Source organism: Dendrobates tinctorius, unplaced genomic scaffold (assembly GCF_039654945.1).
Source record: "Dendrobates tinctorius isolate UK_male_01 unplaced genomic scaffold, ASM3965494v1 ptg000102l, whole genome shotgun sequence".
In the NCBI taxonomy this organism is placed as follows: Eukaryota; Metazoa; Chordata; class Amphibia; order Anura; family Dendrobatidae; genus Dendrobates; species Dendrobates tinctorius.
In genome coordinates this window covers 4894488-4909265 of record NW_027361770.1, presented here as the reverse complement: position 1 = coordinate 4909265, position 14778 = coordinate 4894488, and the positions used below count along the sequence as shown (strand labels likewise).

General features: G+C 49.6%; 1 protein-coding gene across 7 annotated transcripts in view; it reads right to left on the bottom strand.

Moving 5' to 3' along the window:
- SLC12A7 (solute carrier family 12 member 7) overlaps nt 1-12965 on the bottom strand; it is a 745935-nt gene extending 732970 nt beyond the window's left edge. For 2 of the 7 annotated variants that reach the window (XM_073587687.1, XM_073587689.1), the window contains exon 1: nt 12420-12965. In XM_073587687.1, the coding sequence (XP_073443788.1) occupies nt 12420-12546 (127 nt within the window). In that variant the 5' untranslated portion in view covers nt 12547-12965. The remainder of the gene's footprint in view (nt 1-12419) is intronic. The other 5 variants (XM_073587683.1, XM_073587688.1, XM_073587686.1 and 2 more) reach the window with 4 other exon arrangements.
- Between the last annotated feature and the right edge of the window lie 1813 nt (nt 12966-14778).

Genomic DNA, 14778 nt, shown 5'->3' with positions numbered 1-14778 from the left:
GAATGCTATTAACTACTATACTGTGTATTGGAGGAGCAGTGGGGACATCATTATATGTATAGGGGAACATCATACTGTATATAATGGAGCTGTAGGCCTACCATACTGTGAATAGGGGAGCTGTAGGATCATCATTCAGTGTATAGGGGAGTTGTTGGCCCAGCATACTGCATATAGAGGAATTATACATGGGGAACTCAGGGGACATTATTAAAATGTTTAAGGGCCCACTTAATAATGTTATAGGGACTCTCAGTATTGGGACCATCAAAGTTGCACATGGAGTATTATTACTTTCTAGGGACAAAATTTGGAGGGAACATGCACAGGAAATTAATATTTTCTAGGGGGCAATTTTACCATCTAGAGAGCACAAAGGAGGCATTATTACGATGTAAGGGGCACAGTGGTGGCAGTATTATGTGGAGCAGTAAGAGGAGCGCTGTTTTTGTACCACACAGCAGGTGCAATAATAGGGACACATATGGCAGCAGCGGCTCAGTATTGGGGCATCAGCACGATGCGGAGTTTGCATATTGGGAATACGTTTCCACATGGAAACACGAGAAGCAATGGGATGAAACTGAAAGGGAGAAGCTACAGATTAGATATTAGAAAAACTTTTTGACAATGAAAGTGATCAATGAGTGGAACAGGCTGCCAAGAGAGGTGGCAAGTTTGCCATCAATGGAATTGTTCACACAGAGGCTGGACAGACATCTGTCTGAGGTGGTTTAGTGAATCATGCATTGCTGCATTGAGCAGGTGGTTGGAGACAATGACCCTGGAGGTCCTTTCCAACTTGAACATGCTAGGATTTCACGATTCTACATGTGAACGGTGCTTGAAATGTGAGAAGACATGTGTCTTTCCTGTAATCTCAGCAGATGAGTCCAGGCTGGAGAAGTCGACATGTCGGTCTGGGACAGATGGAAACGACGGGAATGACTCAAGAAAGAACGTCATCTGTAAGTCACCATCTATAACTGCAGTAATCTCTATCTGTCCTGCAGGACTGGTATCTACCACATAAGGCGGTAATATCGGTGCTGGTCTTTGTATAGACTTTTACTTTCAATAATAGTGCGGTTATCTACTGAGGTTCCCCTATACCCACCATATATATATCATAATTAACTAGTTAGGGATCACAGGTGGACACAGACAGAAAGGGCCCCTTTGCAAGAATAATATCCTTTCTCAGCCCAAGATCTCCTAAAAATACAAAATTGCACCTTTTTTGGGAGGTAGAAATGGGCCCCCTTACCTCTTGCGCCCATGTGCGGTCGTGCAGGTTGCACCAACGATATGTCCTCCTGTTAGGGGCCCGCTCCGATGTTTTGCCCCCCCCCCCCCCAACCCAAGCTGAACCCCTAGCTACGCCTCTGTGTCTCCAGTATGTGTGAAAACTGTCACCACACGTATCGGAGACATGGACGTGTGAAAGAGGACTAAGAAAGACTGGCAATATTAAATATGCTTTTTTTTTTTTCAACAAAAGAAACACCTTTTTCTAATTTCTGCATTAAAAAAAGTTGTGCCTCACACAAGTTCCTAGAAACATGTGGTCAATCCTGAGGAAGAAGTAATTTTGAATGTCGAATCGCTCATCATACTTCTCAGTTTATGTAGCTGCATGGAAACCATCCACAAAAATCCCTTCATTTGATGTCAAAAGGTCACTAGCTGACCCCATGGATCTGCTGCAGCTGATGCTCACATTCCATGCTTTTTCAACAGATACATCACTTTAGATTAATCTGAGTAATACGTTACCGTGTGTACTGAATAAGACACTATTTGCACCAATTTCTCCTATAGTTCCTTGATTACAAGTACCAAGGTGGTGGTCACAGGGCTTTTAGCATTTGCAATCTATCAGTGACTGGCAGGTGGGGATGGTGTGGCTCAATGGGAACCGATGCTTCATTTAAATGCCACGGTCAGATTGACAGCAGCATCTAAATGGTTAACAGCAGCAATCAAGGACAGATGATGGCTTCTACTGCATGTAGGGGAAGCTGCGAGCCAGAGCTCCTTTCACACTCTGTGACACCAGTGCATGCACATTATTTTGTGCTAAGGTTGAGGGTATGTTTCCACGGTCAGTAAATGCTGCGGGTGGGACGTCCAGATGTTATAGTGGAGGGGATTTCATGAAATCCCATCTCCACTATGCATGCAGGGACACCACTGGCTTCCCTGCGTAACTGGACATGCGGCTCATCTTTCCAGACCGCAGCATGTCAGACGCGTCGCAAGTCCTGGTCCAGCGCCTCCCATCTTCTTGCAATGCTGCCCTCCTGCTTGCTTCACAAGCTCCCCGACATCGCTCTCGTGCGCAGGCGTACTTATCTGCACTGTTGAGGGCACAGCAAATTCCTGCAGTGCGCAGGCGATGGGCCTCTGCACACTGCAGTATTTTGCTCTGCCCTCAACAGGGCAGAGATGTACGCCTGCGCAGGAGCGCGATGCCAGGGAGCCTGTGAAGCAAGCAAGAGGGCGGCATCGCAAGAAGATTGGAGGCGCCGAACCCGGACCTGTGACACCCATCGGACTGGACCGCTCCCCCCGGGTGAGTATAATAAGGGTATGTGCACACGCTGCGGATTCACCAGCGGATTTTTCCGTGCGGATCCACAGGTAAAACCGCAGGTAAATTGACCTGCGGTTTTACCTGCAGATTGGCCAGCGGTTTGACACCTGGACAATGGAATAGGTGTCAAACCGCAGCAGAATCCGCAGAATTGACATGTCAATTCTTTCTGCGGATTTAAAACCGCAGCTTTTCCGCAGTGAAAAAACCGCAGCATGTGCACTGCGGATTGTAAATCCCATAGACTTACATGGTACTTGTGATATACAATGTAATGTAAGATATGATGTTGCAGAATTTTCAGGAATCTTTCCCTCCCCCACACACAAAGAAAATCAGGCTGCCAGCTAGCAGCATCTCTCCTCCCCCCCAGCTCTGTGCTTGCATCGGAAACCTGAAACCGGCATCTTCCTCTCGAAGTAAGTGTGGAATTCTTCCCTCCCCCCTGCCTGCACAGGACAGGAAATCCTTTGATCTCTGGAAATGTGCGGGGATCAATATGAGAAATATTAAAACAAGTCATATTGCAAAAACCATACCCAGCACGGATATAAATCATTTCTGTGATCTGCGCAATCCCGGCTTCCCTACCGTAGCTTTTGCGTAGTCCTCGGACGTCCAGAGACTGAGATATGGATTGCACCCAAATAGAATCTCTCAGTTATGGCATGTTTGGTGTTTTCGGATTCTATTCGCCAAATTACAACCAATGATACCAAATATGTGTTTGTGCGAGCTCCTCTCGCTAAGTTATGGTTATTCTAAAGTTTGTAGCCAGATCATAACTTGAAGAGGGAGAGGTGGGCCCTCTCCAGACTGCCCCTTTCGGTGATGTCACACACCCGGGGCTATAAGGTACCCCTCCCGTACAGGGAGGGCAGAAGAGCTCAAGTCCTCGTGCTGAGCAGAACCCAGATGAGTGGAGACGTGTGCTCCGCCTTCTCCTCCCCCACGCTGCATGGGCTGCCTAAGGAACAATATGCAACTGTGAGTGTAATTTCTGTTTCATTAATTTTTGTTTTATACTTGTCTACTGTACATATTTTATGTCTCAATTTTATAGCACCTTTTTATCTGTATAACCACTGCCCTACTTTTTCGAGGAATAAATGATTTAATATTTAGTTTGCCTCCATGCTCTAAGAAACGAACTATACGCCTTGTTTAGATAATCACTACTAATTTGTGGGGTTTGCCACGGACCCTCTTAATTTAACACTGTGAATTAAGTAAACCGTGACTGGTGGCAGCGCGTTGTGCACGGTGATTGCGGCTTCCTGGCAGCCCAGAAGGGTCTTCTATTGCAGAATGAGGGGCTGCGGCCACAGCATTGATAATTCCCCTACTGCAGTAGCCTAATTGCCGTTCACACCAAGCAGCCCGTCCGGCGACTAATTATCCTAGGTGCAGTTCCCTGACTGACCTGAGGGTAAGTGGGGCGCCGGAGAGCTGCGAGTTCCAAAGTGGAACTGAGAAAGTGGGATATACATAAATCCCCGCAGTTCATAGAAGATTAACAGTGGTGGGGCACCCAAAATACCCCCCTGCGGCAAATTGTTAGAGCAAGATTAGCTTGCTGGATATTTTTGTCACATGGTGTCAGTGGTGGGATAACTAAGATAAGCCCTCACTGTGCCTGTGATAGCCATGTGCCGCCAGTGTGTCGCGTCCCTCCGTCCGCTGATACACCCGTGTCAGTGGTGGGATTGTGACATAGTGGTGACACAGGGTCCGCTGTCCGTCACGTTTTGGTGGCAGCGGGACCGCCCCCGTCGCGTATTGGCGAACAGCGGTGGGCTGTTTGTCACAGTACTGTACACTGTCTGCGGAGCTGCTGCGGATCCGCAAAGGCCAAACCGCTGTGGATCCGCAGCAGAATCCGCAGCGTGTGCACACACCCTAAAACTTATTTTTCTTATCTTGCAGTTCGGATCGGGGGCTTATCTACAGCATTATAGAATGCGGTAGATAAACCCTAAAAGGCAGTGGCCGCATCTTATATCTGCCAAAACTGCTGACAAGTTCGCTTATCAACCAAGGTATCATTTTAATCAGTATAACGGCGCCGACCTAACACTGTCTGTAGGTTACTGAGCACAATCCTACACACAGATTCCCTTTAAAGAGCAATTGTAAGTACACAAGCACTAGACAATATGATGATTGCAATATATTAAGAGGATAAAAACTTTATGAATACTTCTTTAACGCCTCCTGAACACTGTTTTGCAGTCAGGAAACACTTGAAGTCACTCATTCTGCAGATCGGGACTAAAGGCCCCGTCACACACAGCAAGATCGCTGATTTTGTGACACCACAGCGATCTCGCCAGCGATATCGCTGTGTGTGGCACGCATCAGCGACTGGCCCCCCCGCCAGGTATCGCTGATCGTGCAGGATCGTCCTGGGCCGTTTGATCGTTGGTCTGCCGCTGGCCAGCACGCATCGTTGCGTGTGGCAGCGGGAGAGCAATGATCAGCGACACTGGGAGCTGGTATCCAACGTAAACAGCGGGTTACCAAGAGCCCCGCGGCTCTTAGATACCTGCCGTTTACCTTGGATACCAGCGTGCTCGCTGGTCCTGATGGCTGGTGAATCTGTCTATGTGACCGCTCACCAGCGATCAGCTAACTATGTCCCAGCGATCCCATCCACGTCGGATCGTTGGTGGGATCACTGGGACATCGAAGCGTGTAACGGGGCCCTAACACCAAATTAGTGAATTAGAATATGCTTTTAAAGTTAGATCAGAAGCATCCAATCTTTATATTTTCTTCCAACTTTTTTTTTTATAAACCTCTGCTGGGAGACAGTCAATCAGTGCCCTGTGAGAGCGAAAACACTTTCCAAGTCTCTGCCTCCCTGGGGCTATTCCCATCCCAGCTCCTTCTGCTTGACTGACAGTGCATTGGCTTGACTAGTCAGTTATCTGTCAAGCAGAGGAAGGCAGAGGCTAGGCAGAGAATAGAGCTGGGAAGGCAGAAACTTGGGTAGTCCAAATTCACCATGTAGAAAAAAAAAAAAAAAAGCATGGCACTCACCATCCCAAAAATGTCCTTTATTGTAGATACATATAAAACAGAGGCAAGGAGGCTGTCAAGTGGAAAATGCACCAAACGTTCTACGCTTCTACGGGTCCCGGTGAATTTGGATGTTGGCCCTATCCATGCTGATCGGCACCAGTGTCCCTGGAGTTTTAATGAGCCTTGTGTCCCAGGAGCTGCACAGCTGTACCGTTCACATTTTTTATCTACATGCTAGAAACTTGGGCAGTGCTTTGACGAGTCCCAGAGCACTTAAGCCTTATTAGCATGTGATTTAAAATAGCGATTTTTACATCAGGGAGCATCACAATGCTTCAGGAGGATGACATTACTGTATGTTTCAGAGAGCAACATTCTCATATACACACTTTTGAGGGGGTGAATCTTGCCGACAGATAGCATTTACATTCGCTACTAACTTTACTCATTTCTTTTATTGTGAGTGGTACCTCCAATGGATTTCTACTGTATAAATGTTTTTGTTCTCTGATGCTATATGCTAGCATAATGTACGTGAATATTGTTGCCTTGTGACCAGCTGACTTGATGAATAATGCTTCACTGTATTAGGACATACTTTCACTGCATGACGCACAGCATTAACTGACCGCTGACCAGCAACATGTTTAAAAGTTTGTTGTGGCACAGGGAGGCTGTGGTCCAGATGTACACTGAACGACCTGCAATAGGTTACTCATTGCACATCGGCTGCCATTGTTCTCGGCAGATTGAGCCCTGTTTACGCAGGGAAGAAAAAAATGCACCACTACTCTATAACCTGTACTAAAATAGCAACATGATCATATCAATTAAAGGGAATCTGTCACCCCATTTTTGGCCTATAAGATGTTGCCACCGCCATCAGGGGCTTATCTACAGCATTCTGTAATGCTGCAGATAAACCCCTGATGTAACCTGAAAGATAAGAAAAAAAAAAAAGAGTTAGATTACACTCACCCGGGCGTCCGGTCCGGCACCTCCCATCTTCTAGAGATGACATCTTCCTTGGTTCATGCTGCGCTCCGGCGTACTTTCTCTGCCCTGTTGAGGGCAGAGAAAAGTACTGCAGTGCGCAGGTGCCGGACCTCTCTGACCTTTCCCATCGCCTGCGCACAGCAGTACCTTACTCTGCCCTCAACAGGGCAGAGAAAGTACGCCTGCGCAGGAGCGCAGCATGAAGCAAGGAGGAGGATGTCATCTCTAGAAGATGGTAGGCGCCGGAACGGACGGCAACACCCACCGGCCCCGTGTGAGTATAATTTAACTTGTTTTTCTTATCTTTCAGGTAACATCGGGGGCTTATCAACAGCATTACAGAATGCTGTAGATAAGCCCCTGATGGCGGTGGCCGCATCTTAAGGCCGAAAATGGGGTGACAGATTCCCTTTAAACTTTCTTACACGTGTTGTGTCCTGCTTTAAGCTGTCAGTGATTATTTCTATTTGCTGATGAGTAGACAAAACTACATCTTTCAGGTTATCAAGTCGGTGTTTACTTTTATAATTCCCTAAAATTATTACAACTCCCATATTGTAAGGTTATATTAAAAGGGGTTTGACCATTACTACGACTACCCCTTCTGGATCTAAATGTTTAGCCCCAATAAAGTAAAAAAACCTATACTCACCTCACATCCCAGTGCCGTTCCAGCGGTGTCGGCAGTCGCATGGTTGCATGACACAGTGTAGGGCACACAATCAGCACAAGCGTGACGGTTTCCGCCTTCGGACAAACTGAACATGAAGAGGAAGTCCGGGATGCAGCTGATCTCAGATTTCCTTTAAAATATCATTTGTCCAAAGACAGGGACCGCCAGACAGGGAGCGCCAGCGCTGATTGGACGCTGGGCACCACGTGTCATGCAACAGCACAGGAGCCCCGGGACCACAACTGGAGGCACAAGAGGAGAGTAAAGGCTTTGTTATTTTATGGGGGCTAAACATGTAGATAGAGCAGGGGTTGTCCTAGTAAAAGACAACCCCTTCAATTATAAAGATTTTAAAGGGAACCTGTCAGGTCCCCTTACTGTCTGAAAATTGTGCACAGCAAGTTGGGATACATGCTAATTTGTCTGATACAATCTGATGTGCCTTACTGACTTTGCCATCTTTTAAACCAGTGCTGTCATTCCCCAGCTCAACAAACACAAACAAGGAAGAACTAGTCAGGTGGGGTATCCCTTCTTCCAGACTAGTCCTGCCTTAGGTCTTCTAACTATACCCCATGCCCATGATCGATACCTTCCATACAATCCCAGTTATGATAACAATGACAGCAAAAAATTGGGATCGTATGGAAGGATATATGTGCCTTTTAGAAGAGAAAAAAAAATCTGATAAAATCAGCATGCAATTATTACATTCTGGGGACCCGACAGGTTCCCCTATTAGTTAGCCATGTAACTGAGATAAGCTAACACATGCTCATTAACATATATGACATACCAGCAGGCCTACTGAAGCAGCGCACCAGCCCATTATCCAGAAACAATCACTACTGGTGATGAGCACAAGCGCTTGCTACTCGGGTCTGCATTGGTGGCTCGGGTACGGACAGACTATCGCGGGTGCTCGAGTGACATGTTAGAGTCCCTGTACCCACATTTTGCTGCGGACTCGAGGACACGATCATTTCAATGAAGCATCCACGCCGCAATACTCTGTATGCACCCAATGTAAACTGAAATAACGAGCACCTGCACTCATCACTATCCATAACATTGGTCGGGGGCATGAACATACAACTATCCTTAAAGGAGTTTGCCAATGGGGAAAAAAAAAAAAAAAAGAAAACACGGAAGAGTGGGTAGGGGAGCTTTTCCCTACTCACACAACCTGTCCTATATGTATATTTTGGGTTTTATATTCAGTAATACAAAGGCAGCCATTTTGATAAACCTTATAAATGTCCCATGGACAAATCCACTGTAAAGTCACAATATCAAATTTATAATTATCACATATTTATAATAATTTACTTTAGCCATTCATTATTTTCCTTCAATTCCTGGAGGACCCCTCTAAAAAGCTGCACACAGCTAAAATAAGTACCCAATACCTGTTCTCCATACAGCCCCCATGGGATCGCAGAGATCTACAGGCAACTCTCCCTGGCGGGCCCATAGAGAGCGATGCATGGGGGTCTGACATTCACCGGTCAGACCCTCCTTGATCAGTAAATTATCGCCGGTCCCACAGGGAAATGATAACTTGTCACTGGACAACCGCAAGATATAATTGGTGAAAGCTGAGAAAAAAAAATAATGGGTGAAATCCAGCATCCAAATCTTCTGTAAAATTAGGAACTTTATTGAACAATTTTAAAATCTATAAGGCCTCTTTCACACATCAGTTTTTGCCATCAGTCACAATCCGTCATTTTGTGAAAACGTATCGCGCAACCGATGCCGCTGGATCCATTTTTTTTTCATAGACTTTTATTAGCGACAGATGGCCGCACGTTTCGTCCGTTCGAAGGATCCGTTGGCCGGATTCAACGGACATAGGAATGTTTTTTGTCTATGTCAAAAAGTTGGACAGCGACGGATCCAGCGCCATCCGTCGTTAGCTACAATGCAAGCCTATGGGCGCAGGATCCGTCGCTGTCCGTCAAAAGATGGATCCGTTGCTGGATTCCGTTTTTGAAAACTGAGCATGCCCGGAAGAATGTCTATTCCTTTACTTTAACCCCTACAGCCATTCTAGCACATAAAAAAAAAGTTAGCACAAGGGACAAAGTTTACCTCAGGCTACAGCTGCTGCAACGGATCCGTCAAAAAACTGATCCGTCGCATCAGTATTTTACAATCTGCGCAGGATCCGTTTTTTTCACACTTTGACGGACTGCAACTGATTGGAAAAAACTGATGTGTGAAAGAGGCCTAAGCAATAAGTCGCAACCATAAGCATGGGGGTCACATATAGGAGCAAACGTGTTTCGAATCGTAATCCTTAATCATGTTATGATTAAGGATTCGCCTTAATGCTATCATTAAATGGAACCTGTCATCAGGTTTGGCTGATTTGAGATACGGCCATCGCATTTCAGGGCTGATATACAACCCGAGCTGTGAGAGAAGAAAAATAACTTATGATACTCACCTGAGGGGCGGTCCGGTCCGAGGGGTGTCGCTCTTCTTGGTCCGGCACCTCCCATCTTCATGCCATGCTGCCCTCCTGCTTGCTTCACACACACACACTCCTCGGCAGGCGTACTTATCTGTCCTGTTGAGGGCAGAGCCAAGTACTGCAGTGTGCAGGCATCGGGGCTCTTTGACCTTTCCAGCCACCTGCACACTGCAGTATAGAATCATAGAATCGTAGAGTTGGAAGGGACCTCCTGGGCCATCTGGTCCAACCCCCTGCTCAAAGCAGGATTCGCTAAATCATCCCAGTCAGATGTCTGTCCAGCCTCTGTTTGAAGACTTCCATTGAAGGAGAACTCACCACTTCTCGTGGCAGCCTGTTCCACTCATTGATCACTCTGTCGAAAAGTTTTTTCTAATATCTAATCTGTGTCTCCTCCCATTCAGTTTCATCCCATTGCTTCTAGTCTTTCCTTGTGCAAATGAGAATAAAGTTGATCCTTCTACAATGTGACAGCCCTTTAGATATTTGTAGACAGCTATTAAGTCTCCTCTCAGTCTTCTCTTTTGCAAACTAAACATTCCCAAATCCTGCAACCTTTCCTCATAAGACAGGGTTTGCAGACCGGTCACCATTCTGGTCGCTCTTTTCTGAACTTGCTCCAGTTTGTTGATGTCTTTTTTAAAATGTGGTGCCCAAAACTGGACACAATATTCCAGATGAGGTCTGACCAAAGAGGAGTAGAGGGAAATAATGACTTCACGTGATCTAGACTGTATGCTTCTGTTAATACATCCTAGAATTGCATTTGCCTTTTTTGCTGCTGCATCACACTGTTGACTCATATTCAGTCTGTGATCTATTAGTATACCCAAGTCTTTTTCACATGTGCTGTCACTTAGCCCTATTCCTCCCATTCTATATATGGTTTTTTCATTTTTAGTACAGTACTTTTTAGGACAGTACTTCGCTCTGCCCTCAAAAAGACAGATAAGTATGCCTGAACAGGAGCGCGATGCCGGGGAGCCAGTGTAGATGACACAGGGACATGTCATCCATATGAAGCAAGCAGAAGGACGTCATCACAAGAAGCTGGGAGGTGCCAGACCAAGAAGAGCGTCAGCCCTCGGACCGGACTGCCCCATAGGTGAGCATAAGAAAACGTATTTTTCTTCTTACAGCTCGGGTTGGGGGCAGATATACAGGGGGGCGTGGCCTGGGCTCTGAGCATGTAGGCAGCAAGAGCTCTAAGCTCCCACAGTCACATTCTAAAGCTACAAAATAAGCGTGCATAGGGTTAACCAAAATAACCTTGCTGGACCCCATTTTATTTATGAAGTTTGGGTGCCCATTTTGAGACAAAAAGCAGGACTCTGGTCCAAAGAGGACTGAAGAAATAAGATTTTACAAGTCTGCGGTGCAGCAGAAGCTGAGGGACATCACCCCACATCATCTGCCCTCCTGTGAAGAGACCGGAGTGCCACCGCAGGCTTTACTGAAGCCAGGATTGATCTGGAGGATCATTATTGGTACTGAGGACTTTATTTGGACCCCCCCAGTAAGGCACAATGTAAATCCAGCTGTCTGCGGTGTGTGGAGGATAACAGTGTGGCTGTGACGGAGGGATACAGACTCCTGCATGTTCATCCCTGCTGATTACACCTGAGTGCCGCTGAATTCTGACTGCTGTAACATCAGGGTGAGGTTAGCGGGGACAGAGGAGCTTCCCTTGACATATTCTTGCGTGGCACGCTGAAGAGGAAAGCAAATACACCGGCGGGGACTCTTTCTTTGCCAATGGGGCAGATATACAGCATTCTAGAATTCTGTATATCGGCCCTGAAAGGCGATGGCCATATCTCATATCGGCCAAACCTGGTGACAGGTTCCATTTAAGGACTACAATCTGAAATGCGTTTGCTCCTATACGTGACCACCATGCTTATGGTTGCGACTTATATTACCTATGGATTTCTATTTCTCCCATTTTCTTCTCTAATTCTCTCTGCGGCACTGCAGGTATCCTTGCGTTAAGACTCCAGGAGTGGAGCTGACTCTTCCTCCTATTGACTATTGGTGAAAGCTGTCCAGATTCAGTGCTGTAAGGATTTAGCGAAAAAGCACAGTGTGTTACTCCAGGCCGAAACACATGTGTCCCGACGCCGGCCGCACACACCCCCCACAGGCCCCTCAGACGCCAGCAGCGCGCACCCCCCCCACAAGCCCCTCAGACGCCGGCCGCACGCACCCCCCCCCTCAGACGCCGGCCGCGCACACCCCCCACAGACGCCAGCAGCGCACGCACCCCCCCCCCCCCCCAAGCCCCTCAGACGCCGGCCGCGCGCACCCCCCCCCCTCAAACGCCGGCCGCGCACACCCCCCACAGACGCCAGCAGCGCACGCACCCCCCCCCCCAGCCCCTCAGACGCCAGCAGCGCGCACCCCCCCCACAAGCCCCTCAGACGCCGGCCACACAACAGAACGGCGCTTACAGTAATGAAGTGCAAGCTTCTGTGTGACAAGCCCTAGCGGGGCGGGGCTTGGCGTGACGTCACTGGTCAGGTGACCCCTTGCTGTGGGCCCCGCACTGACAGTGGAGGGTCTCCGCTCCTAGGACACAGTGTGTGCTTCCTGCACTGCTGCGCTCATCACCTACTGAGAACATGACAGCTCCCGGCCGTGCGGGCTCTTACCCAGTAAGGACTCCTCACTGTGACTCCGCGGTCCGTGGCCAGTCCTCTCCTGGCCCGCTGCCGCCACCTCACTCTCCCGAGCATCCTCCTGTTGCTCCACAGGGACCACAGTAAAGCTGGTAGGCATCCCACCTGCGTCCGTCACAGAGCCGTAAAGGAGGAGCCGTGTGCCCACACCGTCACCTGGTGTCCACTCGCCCGTGCTGCGCTGGCTGACTGTACAGTGAACGCGGCTCTGAAGCCCAGGAACAGACTCTCTTCTCCCCGCCCAGGTCTGTTCTCCGCCCTATCGGTTTAACTCTTGTGTATCGGTACAGGGCTTCAGATAAGAAGCGGTTAACCCAGGAGGGCGGGGCGAGCCGGTATCTCAGATCCCGATCTGGCACGTGATGGTCACCGCTGCCGGCCGTGCACAGGGCGTTACCGAGCCTTTCCCGCCAACTTCACACAGAGCAGGACACTGCACTGCGGACTAGCCGTGGTCAGTGCTGAGCCCGGGGTCTGCGCGCTCTCTCCCTGCTCTCTCCATATATCTGTATAAGGGCTTGTGTCGTGTTACCATTCAATGTGCGTGAAATTGTGCAAATCCTCTGGCGATTCTGCCATTGATTACTTGCCGAGTCTGTTATTTCCTGCGCTCGTTACACTGTACCCATGGCCTTGCGGTGGGATCGCAGTGAAACTTCCACTGGTTTCATCTTTATTTGATAAATACACAGTACACGTGAGAATAACGATTATTGTAAGATGTCTGCTCCAGCCCTGAGCGTTCCCTCTCGGAGAAGTCTGCCCCTAGCTCCTCCAGCCCTGAGCGGTCCTTCTCGGAGGAGTCTGCCCCTAGCTCCTCCAGCCCTGAGCGGTCCTTCTCGGAGGAGTCTGCCCCTAGCTCCTCCAGCCCTGAGCGGTCCTTCTCGGAGGAGTCTGCCCCTAGCTCCTCCAGCCCTGAGCGGTCCTTCTCGGAGGAGTCTGCCCCTAGCTCCTCCAGCCCTGAGCGTTCCTTCTCGGAGGAGTCTGCCCCTAGCTCCTCCAGCCCTGAGCGTTCCTTCTCGGAGGAGTCTGCCCCTAGCTCCTCCAGCCCTGAGCGTTCCTTCTCGGAGGAGTCTGCCCCTAGCTCCTCCAGCCCTGAGCGTTCCTTCTCGGAGGAGTCTGCCCCTAGCTCCTCCAGCCCTGAGCGTTCCTTCTCGGAGGAGTCTGCCCCTAGCTCCTCCAGCCCTGAGCGTTCCTTCTCGGAGGAGTCTGCCCCTAGCTCCTCCAGCCCTGAGCGTTCCTTCTCGGAGGAGTCTGCCCCTAGCTCCTCCAGCCCTGAGCGTTCCTTCTCGGAGGAGTCTGCCCCTAGCTCCTCCAGCCCTGAGCGTTCCTTCTCGGAGGAGTCTGCCCCTAGCTCCTCCAGCCCTGAGCGTTCCTTCTCGGAGGAGTCTGCCCCTAGCTCCTCCAGCCCTGAGCGTTCCTTCTCGGAGGAGTCTGCCCCTAGCTCCTCCAGCCCTGAGCGTTCCTTCTCGGAGGAGTCTGCCCCTAGCTCCTCCAGGCCTGAGCGTTCCTTCTCGGAGGAGTCTGCCCCTAGCTCCTCCAGCCCTGAGCGTTCCTTCTCGGAGGAGTCTGCCCCTAGCTCCTCCAGCCCTGAGCGTTCCTTCTCGGAGGAGTCTGCCCCTAGCTCCTCCAGCCCTGAGCGTTCCTTCTCGGAGGAGTCTGCCCCTAGCTCCTCCAGCCCTGAGCGTTCCTTCTCGGAGGAGTCTGCCCCTAGCTCCTCCAGCCCTGAGCGTTCCTTCTCGGAGGAGTCTGCCCCTAGCTCCTCCAGCCCTGAGCGTTCCTTCTCGGAGGAGTCTGCCCCTAGCTCCTCCAGCCCTGAGCGTTCCTTCTCGGAGGAGTCTGCCCCTAGCTCCTCCAGCCCTGAGCGGTCCTTCTCGGAGGAGTCTGCCCCTAGCTCCTCCAGCCCTGAGCGGTCCTTCTCGGAGGAGTCTGCCCCTAGCTCCTCCAGCCCTGAGCGGTCCTTCTCGGAGGAGTCTGCCCCTAGCTCCTCCAGCCCTGAGCGGTCCTTCTCGGAGAAGTCTGCCCCTAGCTCCTCCAGCCCTGAGCGGTCCTTCTCGGAGAAGTCCTTCCTCTAGCTCCTCCAGCACTGATCGTTTAGTTGATGTCTGTCTTCATTTAATGCAGTTTGCCATATATTTCCATGTAGCTCTGTGGCTATTAGACTTGAGTGAATTTGTTCTGCTCCCTCCTTATTCAGCAAGCTATAGCACTTACCGAATAAGCTACAGCAGGAACCCAGATGCATGGAGCGCGCCGGCTGATCAGATGATCCTCGCTGCATGTATCGCAGCTGTGTCACAGCACATGCGTGGGGAGCCCAACACACAGGCTC